At 42.9% G+C, this 17,619-nt stretch overlaps 1 protein-coding gene across 2 annotated transcripts; it reads right to left on the bottom strand.

Annotated features, from left to right (window-relative positions):
- Positions 1–1,369: 1,369 nt before the first annotated feature.
- On the bottom strand, positions 1,370–16,184 carry LOC104025308 (lamin-B3). 2 transcript variants are annotated; one of them, XM_075713721.1, is made up of 12 exons: positions 15,820–16,184; positions 11,125–11,281; positions 10,004–10,129; positions 8,901–9,071; positions 7,429–7,554; positions 7,086–7,306; positions 6,163–6,388; positions 5,122–5,229; positions 4,137–4,253; positions 3,932–4,039; positions 2,073–2,104; positions 1,370–1,490 (listed from the first exon to the last, which is right to left on the bottom strand). In XM_075713721.1, the coding sequence occupies exons 1-12, from the start codon at positions 16,182–16,184 to the stop codon at positions 1,370–1,372; spliced, it is 1,878 nt and encodes a 625-aa protein (XP_075569836.1). The 2 variants fall into 2 exon arrangements, with proteins under 2 accessions (XP_075569836.1, XP_075569837.1); XM_075713722.1 differs by lacking the exons at positions 1,370–1,490; positions 2,073–2,104 and adding an exon at positions 3,757–3,798.
- Positions 16,185–17,619: the final 1,435 nt, after the last annotated feature.

The following is a 17,619-nucleotide window of genomic DNA, read 5'->3' as shown; positions in this document are numbered from 1 at the left end:
TTTTTAAATAAATTTTTTTATAACTTAAGATTGAGTTTAAGCTAATATAAGGAAAGCCTCACCTTAACAACTGCATCCTAACACAGAACAGGTCTTAAATTCAGAATCAAATACTTCGGCAAGGTAAGAGGCAGTAAAAAAAACTATTCCAGCATTTGGAGCCATCTGCAGTCTCAGCTGCTCCTCTCCCTTCAGCTACTCACCTCCCCTCATGCTCTTAAAGAGAAGTGTACTTCATGTGGTTCATCAAGGCCCTTCCTTTACCAGAGAGCCAGCAGGTAAGCATTGTAGTAAAAAGAGGCTAAGAATAATGAAATGCAGTGGCCCCAGAGGCTGACTGCCTGGTTTCTGAGGGTTGTAGGTCAGGCTTTACACAGACTTACAGAGCTATTAAGGTTACAATAAATTACATACTGGCCAATAGACAGTATTTCCCCAACTGCCCCATTAGATGTACGCAAAGCAGTACTGCAGACTGCACAGAGATTCAGTACAGAAGTACCTGCTCTTAGAGTCCTTTTCATGTACCTTGTACTACAGTTGGTGCTTTCTAGTTTTGATTTTTGTTTCAGCATGGTTTTTTTCCTAGCCCCTTAGAAAGCTGGCTTGTGGGGACCATTCAAACAGCATGCTAATATTGCTCATTACAGTACCTTCTCTGTTGGAATGAGATGCTTTTTCACATTTACAGGATACATCTGTCCAAATTAAGGTTGACACAGCTATGCTGTGATACACTGTATCTAGGAACATACAATACTGAAACTGGTGGATTTCCAGGTGCTAGAATACACAAACAGTACATTTAATAACAGACAAGAATATTTTTTACAACTTGCTTTTAATTTTAAAGTGTTTCACTCCAGGAAGTTCTCTAGCAAGTGATCTAAACCAGTTTCATACGTTTCAGCATCAGGGTCTGAGCAGGAAATGTTTCAGACATTCAGCACTCTTCAGGATAATGTTTTACTTAGCCAAGTTCAGACTTGCTCAAGGTGCAAGCTAGAGTGTGATCTGGCCCATGTAGTTTCCCACTCAGGCTTGAAACAGAAATTACCTTTGGAGAAACACCATATCAGAATATTGAGAAAGCTGAGGCAGCCTCACACTCATTGTCAAGTATTTAGCATCCTTCTAGGGTGTATGTTCAGAAGTTTTGTAAACTGTGTACCCTCCTCTGTTTCAGCAGGTCATGGAAACCAGATCCTTGTGTTAAAGTAAAAATAACTTCACATGGAGCTTGTATTCTACTGCTCTTTATATCAGTGAATCCAAGGACAGGGTCCAGTATCAGAAGGTAGGAAATTTCATCATGTTATGGAGAATGTTTCTTACAAAAAGGTCAGATGGGAGATGTGAATTCCAAGTTTCATATATTGCAGAAGATACCAAAACACATGTAGTCTATGTCACCTGGGATTAAGAAGTGTTTATAGATGATCATTTCTTCATCCCCATTACATGATAGAACAGCTAGGATCCTCATTTTGCTGCAGAAATAAAACATCAAGACATTAGGTTAATTAGCATGTGTACAAACTTAGTATTCATTGCTGGTTACCTACTTGATCCTCATACAGGTGGGGTTTTTTTTGTTTTTTTGTAGTGTTTTGTAGATTTAGTTATTTAATAAAGCAAAGCAGATTTTCAAGAGAGGCAGTAAGTATACCAGATGGTTTAGGGCATGGGGGAAAAAGAAAACAAGCTTTTAAGAACTTGAGTCCATGCATGAGCCTATGCCTTCCTTAATAAAAGGCTATCAAGCTATCTATCAGTACCTCAGTTCTGAAGCATCAGAATGTAACTGGCATGCAGATTCATGCTACCCTAGTTAGGATGGTAAAAACAGAAGCAAAAGCCATGGAAACCTTGCCTTCCTTTAAAGCACAGCATGCTTTCTTTGCATCATTTCACTGCATGCAAGAAGTTAACCGTTTTTAACTAAGCTGCCTTTATTTCAGTACTACCAATGCAGCAGAAGCATATAGGTACTAATGACAGAAGTTTGACAGGAATTCAGCAGACAGGAATGATGTTAACATTTGAGTGGGACTATTAGAATTGATTCTTACCATAAGGGGCACACAACTGTATTATAAAGTTGCTGACTAAACAGATCAGAGGTGTAAGGAAAAAAAATTACTTTTGCTTTCCATCATTGATTGCTGAACAAGCCATATTATTAGTCAATTCAAGTAAAGAGCCTTTAAAAAAAGAACTTGAGGAGAGGCCCTACTCCAAACATGAAAAGAAGCTTGTATCAGTAAGTCTCTTTACAAGCCTAAAGCTTCCACTGGTGTTACTTCAACCATTTTGGTGTATGCTGAGCATTAAGAGCCCAAAGGCCAGAATAGCATTATAGAAACTTTCTCAATAGCCTATTTAACAGGGTCTCACCCTCCTTCAGGGAAAGACTGAAAATATTACAAGAATGTGCATATAAGTCAGGAGACTTTGATAAACATCCTTTAAGCCAGCTGGTATTATAGTAATATTTACCCAGATTTTCTGTTTGAAAGGAAGACAAGGAAAGAACTAAGCAGCAGGCAGTAACTGCCTGTTCTTAGGTACATTTTCTTCAGAAATACAGTACTAAGGTACTTTTAAGTTTTCAAACAGGTGTGTTACCACAATATCTAGGAAATGGTGGTGGCTTTAGGACCTGGTACAGCAAGATGCAAGTCCTCATTGTAACTGTGTAGGATCGGTTTTAGCAAGAGCTGTGATAGCTCAACATGCTGTTTCAGCAGGAGGGAGAGAATGAATTTTAGCTAGGCAACCCTTTGTGCTTAGGGCCTTGGTGTTTGTACTAGCCAAGGGAACTTGGTGCCATTTCAGGTCAAGAAACAAACCAACTCAGGAGTCAAGTACAGTCCGTAATTGTCCAATTATGAGCAGTTTAAAGCCCTTTAAAGACTGCTTCAGCAATTAAAGATACCTGACTACTAGTATATCAAAGTACACTAGGGGCATCCAACATGCAGAGGTTCAGACTTGTAACATGGTCAGTGAAAAGCCATTTGGAGGGGCTTTCCCAGGGCATTACCACATGCCAGTTGTAGCCAAAGGGTTATAAGGCGGCAAAACATGCTTCTTCTATTTGTCTATGTTAATTCCATTGGCATCTGTGCTGAAGGTCCACTTGGGAAGTATTGAAGGGAGTATTTATGACTGAAGCAAGGCTGAGATTCTTATTTTACAGAGCAAAGTAAGAAAAAGTAGTTCCTGGAAGTGAGCTGGAATGGAAGTGCCACAAAGTCATGCTTGAATTCAAGAGGGATTTAGGCAATCAATACACTAAGAACTTTGATTTCAGCCTTTTAATACTTTTGAGTGGAAACACTAGGTTTCTTCAGTGTGAATTTAAGTTATCTTAAGAGCAAGTCAGGGACACTGTTTGGAGTGTCAGATAAGTCACTTCATCCCACAGAAATAACACATTTCTAGTTAGCATTTGTATTCTGTTCTTGGGGTAACAGTTTCGCATTTATTCATAGTCAGATGCTTAGATGGAACAGACATTAAAGCTAGTATTTTTCAGTGTGTCAGTAATAAGAGACCAAACAATTAGTGCTACTATTTGATTATATTCAAGCAGAGAATAAGCAAGATATCAATTCCACTTCTGATGCAAAGCCATGCAAGCTACATCCTAAGTGGGACAAGAGACGCAGCACTATTAATGAAGCAAGTTTTATGAGATGACAAGCATGACTCACCATCTCACCTGCTTAAGGATGCTCACAGGAACCACTATCATGAAACCAAACAACATTTCTTTTTTCTTCTTCTTTTGGTCTGACATCAAGAAAAATGTTAGGAGTTGTAGGATATGGACAGTACTTGGAGAAGTATTTTCATATAGTAATGAAAAGAAATGGCCATTGAACAATTGTGTTGATAGCATGTGTTTAAACTGAAGGCAGCTTACCTGAGATGGAAACTCCATTTCACTTCCAGTTATTTCTTCATAATCATCATCTTGCTCACCACTTTCTTCTCCTCTGGGTACATGCATTATCTTCCTCTCTGCAAGTTCCTAGAATACAATTGAATTGCCACCAAGAATCCTCAAAAAGTAAGCACATCAAACAAGTTAGTATTAGGACAGTACAAGCATTTACTATCTCACTTACCTCACCATCATCTGTGATGAGTGTAACACCAATATTATCCCCAGTTCCCCAAGACTTCTGAGACTTCCAGACCAGATCACTAGGACCTGGGCTTACACCAGCAGCTGCACCCCAGATCTGCAACAGATTTAGAGTGAGCTTCTGAAGAATCTTATTTGTAGTTAGATTAGGGTTCAGTCTAACATACACAACTAAGTACTCCAGTACCAAAGATGTCCAGTAACAGAAACTGAACTACTGTGATCCCTGGCAGGTTAGATCTTTTCAGGACTACCAAGAATGGTGGTAATGGTTTTTTAACTGAAGACTGTTAAACAGTGCAGAAAAAGCTGTTAGTGGCTTCTCCCTGCTGTACAGGTAGCCTTGCTTGGACATGCATACTACCTGAGTCAGAGCCAAGCCATAGTTACAGACATACTCATGGCAGCAATTTGTATATACAAGATAGCCTCTAGCCTAGGGTCACTCACAGATCTCTTGAGCAGAGATTGTACAAACTCTCATAGAGTTTGGAGTGCAGAGTGTAGAATTGGGCTCTTTGATCGCTACCTAAATGCACTTAGAGTATGATTTTAGAGCTAATGTTTACCTTAGTACCATAAACCATGAGCTCAGCATTGCTGAACTGTAGTGGACTAACGCTTTAGCAACAGTGAAAGTCTTTGCACAACTTGTATCAAATCACAGGAGCATGGGGAACCCTAAGAATAAAGTAGAATATATTGATTCTGTTTGTAACAGCAGCACATCCCAATCTGGGATGATGCAAGTTCAATCCAAGATCTAGCTTTAAAGAAAATTTAATTGTCATTTCAGATCAATTTGTTGCAAGGATTTTTCCATATCCCTCTCCACGTAAAACAAGGATTTTAGTTCTTTAGGCACTTGCAGTATCAATTTAGTTTTCTTTATTACATGAATCTCTATTGCCATCTAACATAACAAGAACAGAGCTCTGAGTAAGTTTCGGAAAACCACTACCTACTGTAACTACTTGGCCCGCTGGAAGAATGAACCGTGAAGGAAATTTGTATGTTACATCTGACACGCTTCCAAGATGTCTTCTTAACACCCATCCATGTAGTGGTTGATCCTGTGGGACAAGAAATTTCTCTCTGCATTAGACCAACACCATATCATACAAGTGCAAGGTTCTTTCCAGTCTCAAGTGTCACTTTTAGTCCCACTCCTGTAGCGTACAAGAATCTGATCAATTTTGAGGAAGGCTTCAAGTTTCCATTAAAGCCTCCCTATGATTTCTCCCAGTACTTCCTTAGGATTAATCTTAGACCCACAAGTTTAGGCACACTTACTTTTGCCTTTTGTTGAAGGGGGATCATGATGCTCTTTACCAGGGAGATTCTGATAAATGAAGTTGGTCATGCCCATCTACCAACTTAAGGCATCTCAGGCTAAAGTGGCTAAGCTACCAGCCACAAGTTTTGGAGCTCTGAGGATTAATTCTAGTAATTCTGGATTTGCAGACTAAACTAGTCAAAGAATTATCTAATTGGTCAGATAAACCCTCTACATGGATTAGACACTGTCAGCTCTATTTACCCTTTTAGCTGTTTTAAGCATTTCTGAGTAATAAGAAGCGGTCATTATCCAATTTACTAAGCACCTCATTTAGTTTGAGGTTAAGTAGTACTTCTGATAGTGCTAGCCTGAATCGGATGACAAACAACTGAAGGTGTTACATTGCTGCATCATAGAACCCAGTGCACATCCCCCCCAAAAGCACCCCCCAGACATCCCTGTGAACAAAACACCTGCAGTATGGAGAGAAAAAAAAAAAAAAAAAAAAAGAATCAGTCTCTCATCTTCTCTTACAGCAGCCAGGTTAGCTGAGAAGTCCCCAGTTTGTATTTAGTTTGGCAGTACTCTTCCCCAGTTTGTATTTAGTTTGGCAGTACTCTTCCCTCATCTCTTCATCTTTCCCTATTGTCATCTCTCACTAAGCTACAAGTCTGTTCACAAGCAGTCATACTTTGTAATGAAGGCCATGCAGACTTGAACGAAGTACCTCATCAGAGTTGTTTTTAAGCCTCACAAATTTCCCATCTGCATCAATTTCTTCAATAGATACATTTCCAGAAGATGAAGCGTGCTGAACAGTCTTAAATCCAGCACTATGGCCTCTCTTTTTGGCTTCTTTCATTTTCCTTTTTTTCCCATGCAGGAACCGTCGCCCTTGACTTGTTGCTTGAGTTACAGTGCTGTGTGGAGATGGACTGGGTGACAGCTTTAGCCTAGAAGGGAGTCAGATAACATTAACTTGAATATCTGATGTGCTTATTTCTTCTCCCTCCTATCCTCCCACTATAGCCAAGTCTAACAGCTTCTTATATCCAAGCTTTCCATGAAGTCTTGAATATAAGATTTTATTTTTACTGGCAAGAGTAGCTAGGTAGCTTGTTAAGTTTGGAAGACAGCCCCAGCCCTAGAGTTCAGAGTAAGCTTATGTCGATAAGAAAAGATTCCCAACTGCAATAAGTATTCCTTTAAAGTCTCTACAGACACAATCTTTGGTGGAAGTAGTTTAAGTTTTTGACCCTTCTTAGCATGTATTGAGTTCATGTTGTTCTCACCAGGCAGTGTCTGGATAGTTAGGAGTTTCCCAGTTTCATTCATAAAATTTGAGCACTGTCTTTGATATATCTCTAGGATGTAGCACAAAGCTTTGAGAAAGTTTGATTCTAGGGAGGGATGTCAAACAGATCTTTGAACTTGATCAGCTGGGTTTATCAAGTTACTTCATCTTACTACACCATGTGGTGGATGTGGGATATAAATACCATCTACAGAAGATTATGCTTCAAGAACTAAATTGTGGCACTAATCACATACTTAATGTTTATTTCTTGCCTCCTCCACATTCTGAAGGTTAATTAGCATACATATCTTGGATGAAGCAAGTCCTCCTATGAGGATCTTGTCATAGCCTACCGCTCCTCCTCTCCTTCCAGCATCTTTCTGTAGGCATTTATTTCCAGATCTAGAGCCAGTTTCACATCTAAGAGATGCTCATATTCTTCCAACTGTGCTTGTGCCTGCTGCTGGGCTTGTGCCATTTCTTTCTCTTTTTCAGCCATACGCCTTCGATGGAGATCACGATCATAATCTAGTGTCTCCTGTAGCTCCCTTATTCTGTTCTCCAAAGCAACATTCTAAAATTAAGGGGAGGTAAAATCAGTTAAACCATAACTGAAGGTTAGAGAGGAGAGGTCAGTATTTTGAATTGGGTATGCACATTAAAATAATTCTAAGGATATACAAATAAAGATAGTACCTGGCTTTGATATTGATTAACTTGAGATGTCAGAGTATCAACTCTCAGCTTTGTTTCCATCAGCTCCTCCCGAGCAGCATTGGCAAAGTCACTGTTTCTTGCTGCAGATAGCTGGGCATTCTCCATCTATGGTTAAGTCACTGTTAGTAATGAATTGCTTATGACCATGTATTTTAAATAAGGAAGGAAAACCAAGTGATTTCCAGCTGTTACATCTGGAAATAATTATGTTTTACTTAAGTGTGCAGATACCAATGAAGTCCAGGTCAAAGTTTTTCATTGCTTTTCAGGGAGGTTTACACAAGTTTGACATTCATGTCAGAAAAAGTCAGCAATAATCAGGTAGTGTAAATTGCTGGATTAGGATATTTCACTTACAGATGCACAAAGACTTTGTATAGATATTAAGTAAATTGATTCTCCAGAAGAATAGTGGACCACATGTTTAGAAGCTGCTTGTCAAAGCATAGGGCTATAGGATATTAGGTGTGCTTGTCAAACTATTGCTCTTCCTCAAAAGTTCTATTACTAAACAGTTCCTGCATCACTATAAGGAGCACTGAGCTATTTCTAGAGCAATTCAATCTTCAGATGTTCCAAGAAAGGATAAAGTAGAGCCATGCTCCTACAAGAGGCAGTCACAGGATTTCCAGTGGAAACCTGGACAGAAGCATCCAAAGGAATTCACTGAATTGGCATATAAGTTGGAGTATAGAGAAAGCCAGAAAAACCAGGAAGAAATGAACACATGTACTTATTGAGAGAAGTAGCAGATCATGTGATTCTGCACCAAGTATTAAAGAACGCTTAAGATAACAGTACTGCACACTGCAACCAACCCAGAAACCCCTGGCATCTTACCTACCAAGAGTATAAGCCAAGAGTATTGCTTTTTCCTGCATATGTGGCTAATGCTGGGAAAGAGGTGGCAGACCAGTTCTGCAAGACAAACTGTCAAATCTACTTCCATAGCCACCCTCTCCCTCCTTATCCAGTACGAGCGACTGGAAAAGGACATTTGCACTCATACATTTACAAGTGCTCTTGTAGAACTTTAAGAATGTCTTATTTCATGCACTTTATTAACACTATAATCAGTAGATCAAATTTTATTCAATAATACTGAAATTGCAGAATACAAACATAGCACACCTTGGTCCTGAATTTGTCAGACAAGCTCTCAGATTTGTCAGAAGTCTGAATTATGATCAACTTCATTACATTAGCCATTCCTAATCGCTCCCCAAAGGGACAGTATTTATGCTTGAACCAGGTTTGTTTGGGACCAAGTGATCATAGAAGTTCTACTGTCAAATTTGACACTACTTCAAAATTCCATAACAACCTAGGGCAAGGAGCTCTGCACCAAATGCAAGGGCTCCATCAGTCAGCTATTTATGCTAGTGTGACTTGAATTGTATCAAGGTGCAGAGAACTTAAGCTTTATTTATTGGCATCTTCTACAGACTCACTTTTGCACTGAATGTTCGCTCCAGCTCCTCTTTGTATCCTTGAATTTGTTCTTCATGTTGTTTTCTGAGCCCCTGCAGAGCATCCGAGAGCTTACTCTCAAATTCTCTCTGACGGCCAGATTCTATTTCTGCTATCCTGCTCTCATAGACTCTTTTTGTCTCCTTGAGCTCCTAGGAGAAGAAATTTCTCAGAGAATAAGCAAGCCAACACAGTTTGATTTGAGACTGGACTTACTGTACCAGCTTAATAAGTCATTCAATATTGAAGCAGAGTTATCATTGAGTGCATGGTAATTCATCCCTATTCAGATCTTAGATACTCATCCATTAGGTCAGGTACTTCCACCTTGCTAGCTGTGCTGGGTTGATTTGCTTCCTCACCGCTGACATTGCTTAAACTCATAAATGCAGTAGTTTGTATTTAATTTTAAGACTAATTCTTTGAACTTGATGGATTTTTCTGCTTTTCTTTACTTAGAGCACATGCATATACACTTCAGGTTTTTTAAGCATTGTTACTTCACCTATTCTTGTTCTATTAAAAAATTAATAGCAGTTGGTTAGAGAGATTGGAATTTTATGTCACTTAAACCACACACTTTGAGATTCCTTCTGGTCAGAAGGAAGTTGATTTACATTCACATGTTTTTTAGTTCTATGTACTGACTTCTCACACAAAGGTTACCAGACACCTTTGATAAGTGTTAAGGAAGTAGGGAACATAAGTTGCTTATTAAAGGAGATTTAACTTCTTCAATTATTTTAGGTTTCTAGCAAACATCTGGAATCATTTAACTTTAACTGCAATATATGCACTTTCAGTTACACAAAGTAGTATATTGGGATTGTAGTTACCTTCAGAAGTGCAGCCTGAGAAAATTATCTCATATTCCAGATACCTATTGGTACTATGCCAGTTAACATGAGGTTGTGTACTTTCTTCAAGTCTTCCTAGTTAGGTGGATTTTATTGGCTGGTGGACTGTCATAGGTTGACTCAGCTAGTTACCTTTTTAAGGATAAAGCACATCTTAACATTGCTTTTAAGTGCATCCAGGGATCACGGACACCTAAAAAAATCCTTGTTAATAAGCTAAAACATACATCTTCATGAAGGCGCTTCTGGAATGTCATTTGTTCCTGCAAAGTTTTCATATGATTTTCCAGGTCCACCCTCCTCAATATTTCACTGTGGAGATGCTTTTTGGTATCTTCCAGAGACAGCTTCAGCTAGGAAAGACAGACATCAGGTAATCAAAATTAAGAGGTCATTCTTCCAAGCTAAGACAGGCAACTTATTACAGGTGATTCAACTTACTTCACTTAAGCAGTGTGTTTTGATTGCTGTGGGAAGTTGGTTACTCTGTTTAAGTTCTTATTTCAGTGGAATCCAGCATAGTAGCAACAGAAATAATCCTATTTAATTATGTAGATCAGATTTCCACAAGGCAAATATAGAGCAGCCCATAATTGCACCAGCTAAGTTTGATTCCTCAAAGTAGGCTTCTGATGAATCAATTGTACCATCCATGTACATTCCTCCCCTTCACAACACTAAGTATTCCAAACTTCTCCCTAACTTCCAATATCATTTGTTTGATGCTTAATGAGTGAGATTGTCCAAATTTAGCCTATGTTGGCAAACTATTATACACTTCCAGTGTTGGAGTGTGCTGCTTTAATGATACAAGTTTGGGTTTTTTTAAGTTTTCATCTGAAAGATTTGAAATTAACTTACTCAATGATTACATTAAGTATGAAGATACAAAAGCTATGCTCTTAGAAATGCCCTGATAGAGTAGCAACGCAAGCATAGTTCATTTTAGTAGCCCAAGAGCCTACAAAAAAGTAGTCAGAACTTATTTATTCTACCTAGATTTAAGCATAGTGAAGCAGGGTCCATCAAATGCTCTCTTTACTGACACATTAGAGAATGCTACAGGGGCTATAGCAGTACAACATATTTCAACTTACTTTGTCCTTAGAACAAGAGTATTACATACTGTGGTCATAGAATAGAATTAAAGGTACCTACAACAGGTGGAAGTTTTAACGGAGCGACTATCAGTAGCATTTGCTTTTAGCAAGACTGCAGAAATCTTTTGTCCAACAGTCATTGCCATAGATAACAGTCCTTCCCTGCTTTTAAATCTCAGTAATTGGGGAAAAACAGGAAATAGCTTCAGGAACAAAAGCAAAGTTGAAATTCCAGGAACAAGTCTTACAGTGACTACTTGATCCTTTAACTCCTGAAGGTCATGCTCCAAACTTCGGTTCTCCCTCAAAGCTGTTGCTAAGTCAGCTTCCTTCGCGTTCAGCTGAGCATCAAGGTCTCTCATACGAGCCTGTGCCAGGTTTAAATCGGCTTCTTTTTTAGAATTCCTACAAGTGAAAGTTTTACACTCGTAAGTTGCAGCTGGTAAGGGAGAAGGTTTGTTTTGCTTGTGTTTACCTTCACAGGGGTCTGCGGCAGAACTGAAACAGAAGAGAGGTTAGTAACGCTGGCGGTGAGAGCGCAGGGTAGGCTGTAAACCAAACCAGACAGGCCCCTCAGACAAGTATCTTTGTTTAACCAGAAAGATTTCTGACCCAGTTTCCAGCTTGTTTTGTGTGAATCCTATGCGGAAGCCACCTATTTTCCACGGCATTACCAACCGGTGAGGGAAGGGACGGCACAGGCCACCGTCTCGATGGGGAGGCGACCCAGTCACACTCAAAGCCAAACCCCACCAAGACCACGACGACCTGTCACCGCCGAACGAGCCGACCGCACAGGCACCTCCTTTCAGCAGCAAAGGCCGCCACCAGCTCCCTGGCGCAGCGCCAACCGGCCATTAAAACGCCCCGGGGCTGCGCGCCCCAGGCCCCGCCCGCCCGGCGGCAGCCGCCATGGCCGCCTGCGCCCGGCGAGGCCCCGCAGCGCCCCCAGGCGGCCGGGCCGGCGGGAGCCGCTCGGGGGCCGCTCCCCCGCGGCGGGGCCCGGGCAGCGCCGGCCACACGCGGGGCCAAGCACCCCCGCCTCCCCGGGCGGCGGCCGAAAGCAGCGCTCTGGCTGCCAGGGGCCGCCATGCCTCCTCCCGGGACCTCCCTGCCCACGGCACAGGAGGGGTTTCATCCCCAGGAGGCCACCGGCCCAGCCCTGGCGAGCAGGCCTCGGCAGCCCCACGTCCCTGGCTGGGGCTTCGCCTCCTACGCCCCCTCAGCTCCTGCCACAGGGCAGCAAGCCCCCACAGCAACCGCCCTTCCGAGGGAGCCTTCTCCCTCAGGAAGGGTCATGCGCTCGTCCCTCCTTCAGACCACAGCAGAGCTGCAGGGCGAGAGAAGCGTCACCTTCAGAAGAGGGCCACTTCCTTGCGCAAATACCCAGGTACGGAGCCCTCAAGTGCCACCTGGATGGCCAACGCAGTTGTGTGAGTTGCCGCTTTTACTCGGTACCACAGTAGAGGAGTGCTGGCCCCACAGTGAGTTCCTGTGAGAGAAAGGAGTGATAATTTCCTAGACTGCTCTAACTTCTAAAATCCTTCCAGTTGCCTGACCGCTATCCAGAGTCTGACTTCCTGCTCAAAACTCAGATTTGAGATTGCAAAGAGTAAAGTGTTCAATTTTAGCAAAAACCTGTTCTGCCAAGTGGCCAAGTTGTGATAATTCATACAATGAGTTTTCCAGTTGATAACTGAGCAGACCAGTTGGAGAGAGTCCAAAGTCATTCTGCAGGAGTGATCAGCTCTAGAAAGATTGGACTGCAAGGAAAGATTGGAAAAAAAGTGAGGGTTGTTTAGTCTAGGGAAGAGAAAAGTGACAGGAGACATAACAGTCTTTACATACACGAAAGACTGCTGAATAGAGGAAGGGAATTGTTTTCCATGTCTGTTGTGGAAAAGACAGGAAGTTGCAGGCTTAAATTGCAGGGAGGAATATTTGGGTTAGATGTTAGGGAGAGGAAACTAACAGTAGTTCAATACTGAAGCACATTGCCTGGCGGGTATATTCTGGAATCTCCATCATCTGGAATTTAGAAAAAAGGTTACACAAACATGTGCTGGAAGGGATGCAGGTATGGTTGGTTCCAACACAGGCCTGGGGCATGTGGCTACATCAGGCTCTTGCTCAAGGCCTTTTCTAGCCCTGCTATTCAGAGGCATTTGTTGACTGTCTCAGTTCATGACCATGATGCAAAACCAAATGTTTTGCTAGCAGAGGTTATTTATTCTTTACTCAGACTCTAGGAAAAAAGTAGCTCTACTGGGGTAACAATGAAAAACAAGATAATGTGTTGTAGGTTTTTTTAGCGTTTACAACTTTCATCCTTTTCTAGGTGTTAATTAGCCACCTTCCTTTTGGGATCCCTGCTACCACTACCACTTATTGTATTAGTATAATATTAACAAGTACCTCAATAACACTACTTAATGATAATATTGACTGTTTCATCCTACAATAATATAAATTTCATTCTGCAATCAGTGTGTGCGAGACATGAAATTCCATTAGCATCTGTGTTTTAACTCTGTGGTTTGATGGTCCACTTTCCTGTAAAGGCCTCTGACAGCCAGCTTCAGGTTTCCTATATTCTTTCCTGACAAATATTATTTTCAGAGAACCCTGATGCAAGTCATTTCATCTTTAAGAACAGCAATTTAACAAGTCTGGCTTTGACAAAAGCATTTACTACCCTTTTAAACCAAGTTTGGGGTTCAGAACACCACTTTACATTATTATGCAGCAAGCAGTGACAGTACTCTACAACATTCCATATACCAACCATTCAAGAACTAAACATGGCTTATTAACTATCAACTGCGAGCAGTAACTTTGGGAGACTGCCAGTCACATTCCTTGTAAATCAAGGTGCCACACATGCTTAACCTGGAGAATTTAAATAATTTTACTAAAGAAGTTCAGGTATGTTTGAAACGGACTCCAATTTGTCAAGACTAGAGGACATTAACAGCACCTGCAGAATTCTTTCTTACAGCTTCAGCTTGCTACACCACATATTTCAGGTTCAGTAGCAAAATGCACATCTATACTCACTGGTGCAGAAAGAAACTGGTCTTGTCTTTCTCTGCTGTGCTACTGTAGTTGCTTTGACCTTCCTCAGGCTCTGAATTCAACCAAGCAATATGCTTATCCACAAGTCCTCCTTCCCAAATGTCTTTGGCCTACTTCCAATTACCACTGTAAGTAGTAAGAAAAAGCTGAAATGCAAGCACACTTCATTGTTGCTGAAGCTTTAAGTCTCTTTACCAGTGATTAGTAAGAGCCAATGGTTAGTGCTGTGTGGAAGTTATCTGGTGACATTCCATCCTATAAGAGTTGCAGGTTATTTAAAGGGTGTATATATAAAGGGCACGATACCCTCAAAGTAGCTTGTTCCAAGTCATCCGAGACATTTGCAGTTAGACAGCTTGGATACAAAACACTCATTAATACTAGGACTTCAGTCTAGTCCTTTCAGAAAGCAGCATGTACTATGTATCATTTCCCATGGGCTGTAAAGTTAACCACTTCTAAGACCTAGTTGCTTTAAAGAAAAAACCCCAAACAGTCCAGAGGATTGCATACCTGCCAAGCCTAAGGCTTTATAAACAAAGCCACAGAGTTGTACAAACACAAGAGCAGCAGAAAAGTTTTAGAACTGACATTACCCCTCTCCTCACTGTCCACTCAAGTGGCTGGTTGGATTTATGAAACACATCTATGAGCCAAAACCCAGCATGAATGAGACAAGCCCAAGAACTTCTAAGCAGCTGAAAACAGAAGCTTAGGGTAAAAACATGTTTTATTCCCAAGTAGAACAGCTACTTAATTCCTACTGAGACTATGAGGAGGCAGTATTTGCTCCATACAAGTGTTAAAAGAAAAAGCTGGTGCCTAAAGGTGCTATGATACAAGCTTATAACAAGGTTTAGGGGCCCTGTGAACACCCAAATTATTGCAAGTCTGAATTGATTTAGCAGTACAATGGGATATTAAAATAACTAGCAATGCTAGCACTCTGAATATATCCATAAAGGAAGCTTGTTGGGATTGGACACTTGTTCCCTCCCCTTCACTACCCACCTTCTTCCCTCCTTCAGGAGGATTTGATTGCACTTACATTGGGCCACCCCTTGGTTCCAGGCTTGGTGAGACTAGACAAGATGATTCCAGGCTCAGGATACACAGCTGGCAAGAAAGTCGAGCCTGAAACAGCAGGCAGTTCATCCCAGTAGCATGTAAATCAAGACCTAGAAGCCACTAGGACAATTTCTGTGCAGTACCAGCCTAGACTCGGTGAGCTATACTGCTCACAGGACTACCTGTTCCATGTATTCCCCTCTAGGCAACGTCTGAGCTAAAAAGCCCCAAAAAGATGCAAGCTGACTCCATACAGAGATTCCTTCCCCTACCCCCACAACTTTCTAGATGCTTTGCAGCATAGCTTCCTGAGTCTTTATAAACACAGCTGCGGTGCCAAACCCAGTCAGCTGTGCATTCATGCAGTACCCTCCCCATAAGGCCACCCAACACCTCAAGTTGGTTGGACTGGATGATCTTAAAGGTCTTTTCCAGCCTAAACAATTGTATGATTTTAAGTTCTAGGGGAGCCCCTGCACGCAGCACAGGGAGGTGCTGGAGTGGCCCAGCTCGGGACAGTGGCGTCCCGACAGCACACCTTCACAGCAGGCATTCCTAGATTCCTAATTTCCCCTGACCCAAAGCACTCCAGCCTCGCAGGGCCATACCTTTGGGGCGTCACCACGGCCTGGACACCCTGCAGCAGCGAGCACCCCCTCCCCAGCACACGGCAGCGGGCAAGCAACACGCCCTTCCCCTCGCCCCGCAGGAGCCCCCGAGCGGGGGCGGCCCCGGGTGGCCCCGGGCAGGGAGGCCTGCTCGGGGCCCGGCAGGTGCGGCGGGAGGGCCGGGGCACCGACCTGCTGTGCAGCTGCCGGTGCTCCTCGCCGATCTTGCCCAGCTCCACCTGCAGCGCGGCCCGCTCGATGGCGATGTCGTCCAGCGCCCGGCGGGCGTCGGCCAGCTCCCCCTCGTAGCGGAGCCGCAGGCTGCCCAGCTCCCGCTCGCCGCCCGCCTCCCGCTCGGCCAGCCGCTGCTGCAGCGCCGCCTTGTCGGCCTCCAGCGCCCGCACCCGCTCGATGTAGGCGGCCAGGCGGTCGTTGAGCTGCCGCAGCTCCTCCTTCTCCTGCAGCCGGCTCAGCCGCGTCGGGCTCAGCGGCGAGGCGGCGGCACGGCTGAGGGAGCGGCTCCCGCTCACCGGCGTGGAGGAGAGCGCCGTGGCCATGGCAGCCTCCGCTCCGGGCCCGGGCCCCGCCGCCGCTACCGGGACCGCCCCGCGCAAGACACCCGGCGCCCGCCGCGCCCGCGTATAAATAGCCGGCAGCTGCCGCGGCCTGCGGCGGGCCGGGCAGCTTAAAGGGCTAGGGCTGCTCCCCCGCCGCCCCGGCTAGAAAAGAGACTCTTCTCTTTTTTGCCTTTTTGGGTTTTTTTTTTTTTTGCTTTATTTTTCGCATGTGCCTTGCTGCATCTCATCAGTCCAATGGTGCTGCCCGGAGAGGGCGGGGAAGGAGCTGTCAGGAAAAGCCTACGGCAGCCCGGCGCGTTTACAAACCAGTGCGAGGGGTCGGGGTGGGGAAAAAAAAAAAAAAAAAATCCCGGATTTAGGAAGACGCATGAGAGCTGCAGCGATGCTCACACTCCAGCATGCTGCCGTGTCAGTGCTCTGCCAGTTCTGTCTGGTTTTTTTTGCAATTTGTTCAGCTGATGAAATAAGCTCGTCCCTTTTTTGGTTTGTTGCTTGTTTGTGGGCGTTTTTAGCTTTTACGTTAGGCTGTGCTGGCTGTCAGCCATCCCAGCGCTACGGTGTTTTGGGGTGAAAGCTGATGTGCGAGCAGAAGGAAGAATGGAGGGGGAAAGGGAACCTGCATCAAGACAAACGTGTGAGGCAGTCTGCAAAGCCTTACACTAATTACATTTTATAAAAATCATTGTTCGATGAGCAAGTTGCTTCAGCACTTCTTTAGTAGTGACGTGCACCGTGATAGTTGTGAGTTTTCTCCAGCAGCTAATTAATTTACCCTTTTCTTTCTCACATTTTGGAGAGCAGGTGCTGTACAGATCTCGTTCAGTATGAGCATAAAAACCTCTGAACATGAATATAACTGTTAATTATGGTGTTTGTTGCAGCAATTACAAGAAACTTCACTTAAGAGCTTAGCTTAGGTCAATGTTATTTCCTATCCAGAAAAATAGCCTTGCCATCCTCTTAGAGTTCTTTAAATGTAAAGATAGATTTTGTGAAGGTTGTAGGCATAAATTAAAACTTCACTTTGTAGGTCGCAGGCATGTAACATAGGAGGACACCATAACTGGCCCCAAGATTGTAGCTGGGGATTTTAGAATTAGGTTATGAATACACCTGGATACAAAGTTGCAAAGTCGATGAGGACATAGAAGGAGGTATGGATGCTCATCAACGGTTTTTTTCTGAACAACTTTACATTTGTATAAAAACCAAACCACAATTTCAAAACTCTAAAACTACATGTATCCTGGTAATGATGTATGGCCAGACTGAGCTCCTCTGGTTCTAGTCCTAGCAACAGCACCAGGAAATTCTTTTCTGCAGAGCAGTTCCAGTTTTTTATTTTGATATAATGCGTACTTGTTTGTTCTTCATTGCCAATAGAAAGTTCAATTCAAGAAAAATAAAAAGTATG

Source organism: Pelecanus crispus, chromosome 7 (genome assembly GCF_030463565.1).
Source record: "Pelecanus crispus isolate bPelCri1 chromosome 7, bPelCri1.pri, whole genome shotgun sequence".
In the NCBI taxonomy this organism is placed as follows: Eukaryota; Metazoa; Chordata; class Aves; order Pelecaniformes; family Pelecanidae; genus Pelecanus; species Pelecanus crispus.
Note: the sequence above shows the minus strand (reverse complement) of the source record. Positions and strands in the feature narration are given on the sequence as shown.

Coding starts and splice junctions, on each gene's coding strand:
- LOC104025308 (XM_075713721.1), bottom strand. CDS start 16,184: ATGGCCACGGCGCTCTCCTCCACGCCGGTGAGCGGGAGCCGCTCCCTC. Junction 2,105..3,931: donor AAATGGAGTTTCCATCTCAG/GTAAGCTGCCTT, acceptor CTGTTTAGTCAG/CAACTTTATAATACAGTTGT. Junction 1,491..2,072: donor ACAGTTGTGTGCCCCTTATG/GTAAGAATCAAT, acceptor TTATTTCTGCAG/CAAAATGAGGATCCTAGCTG.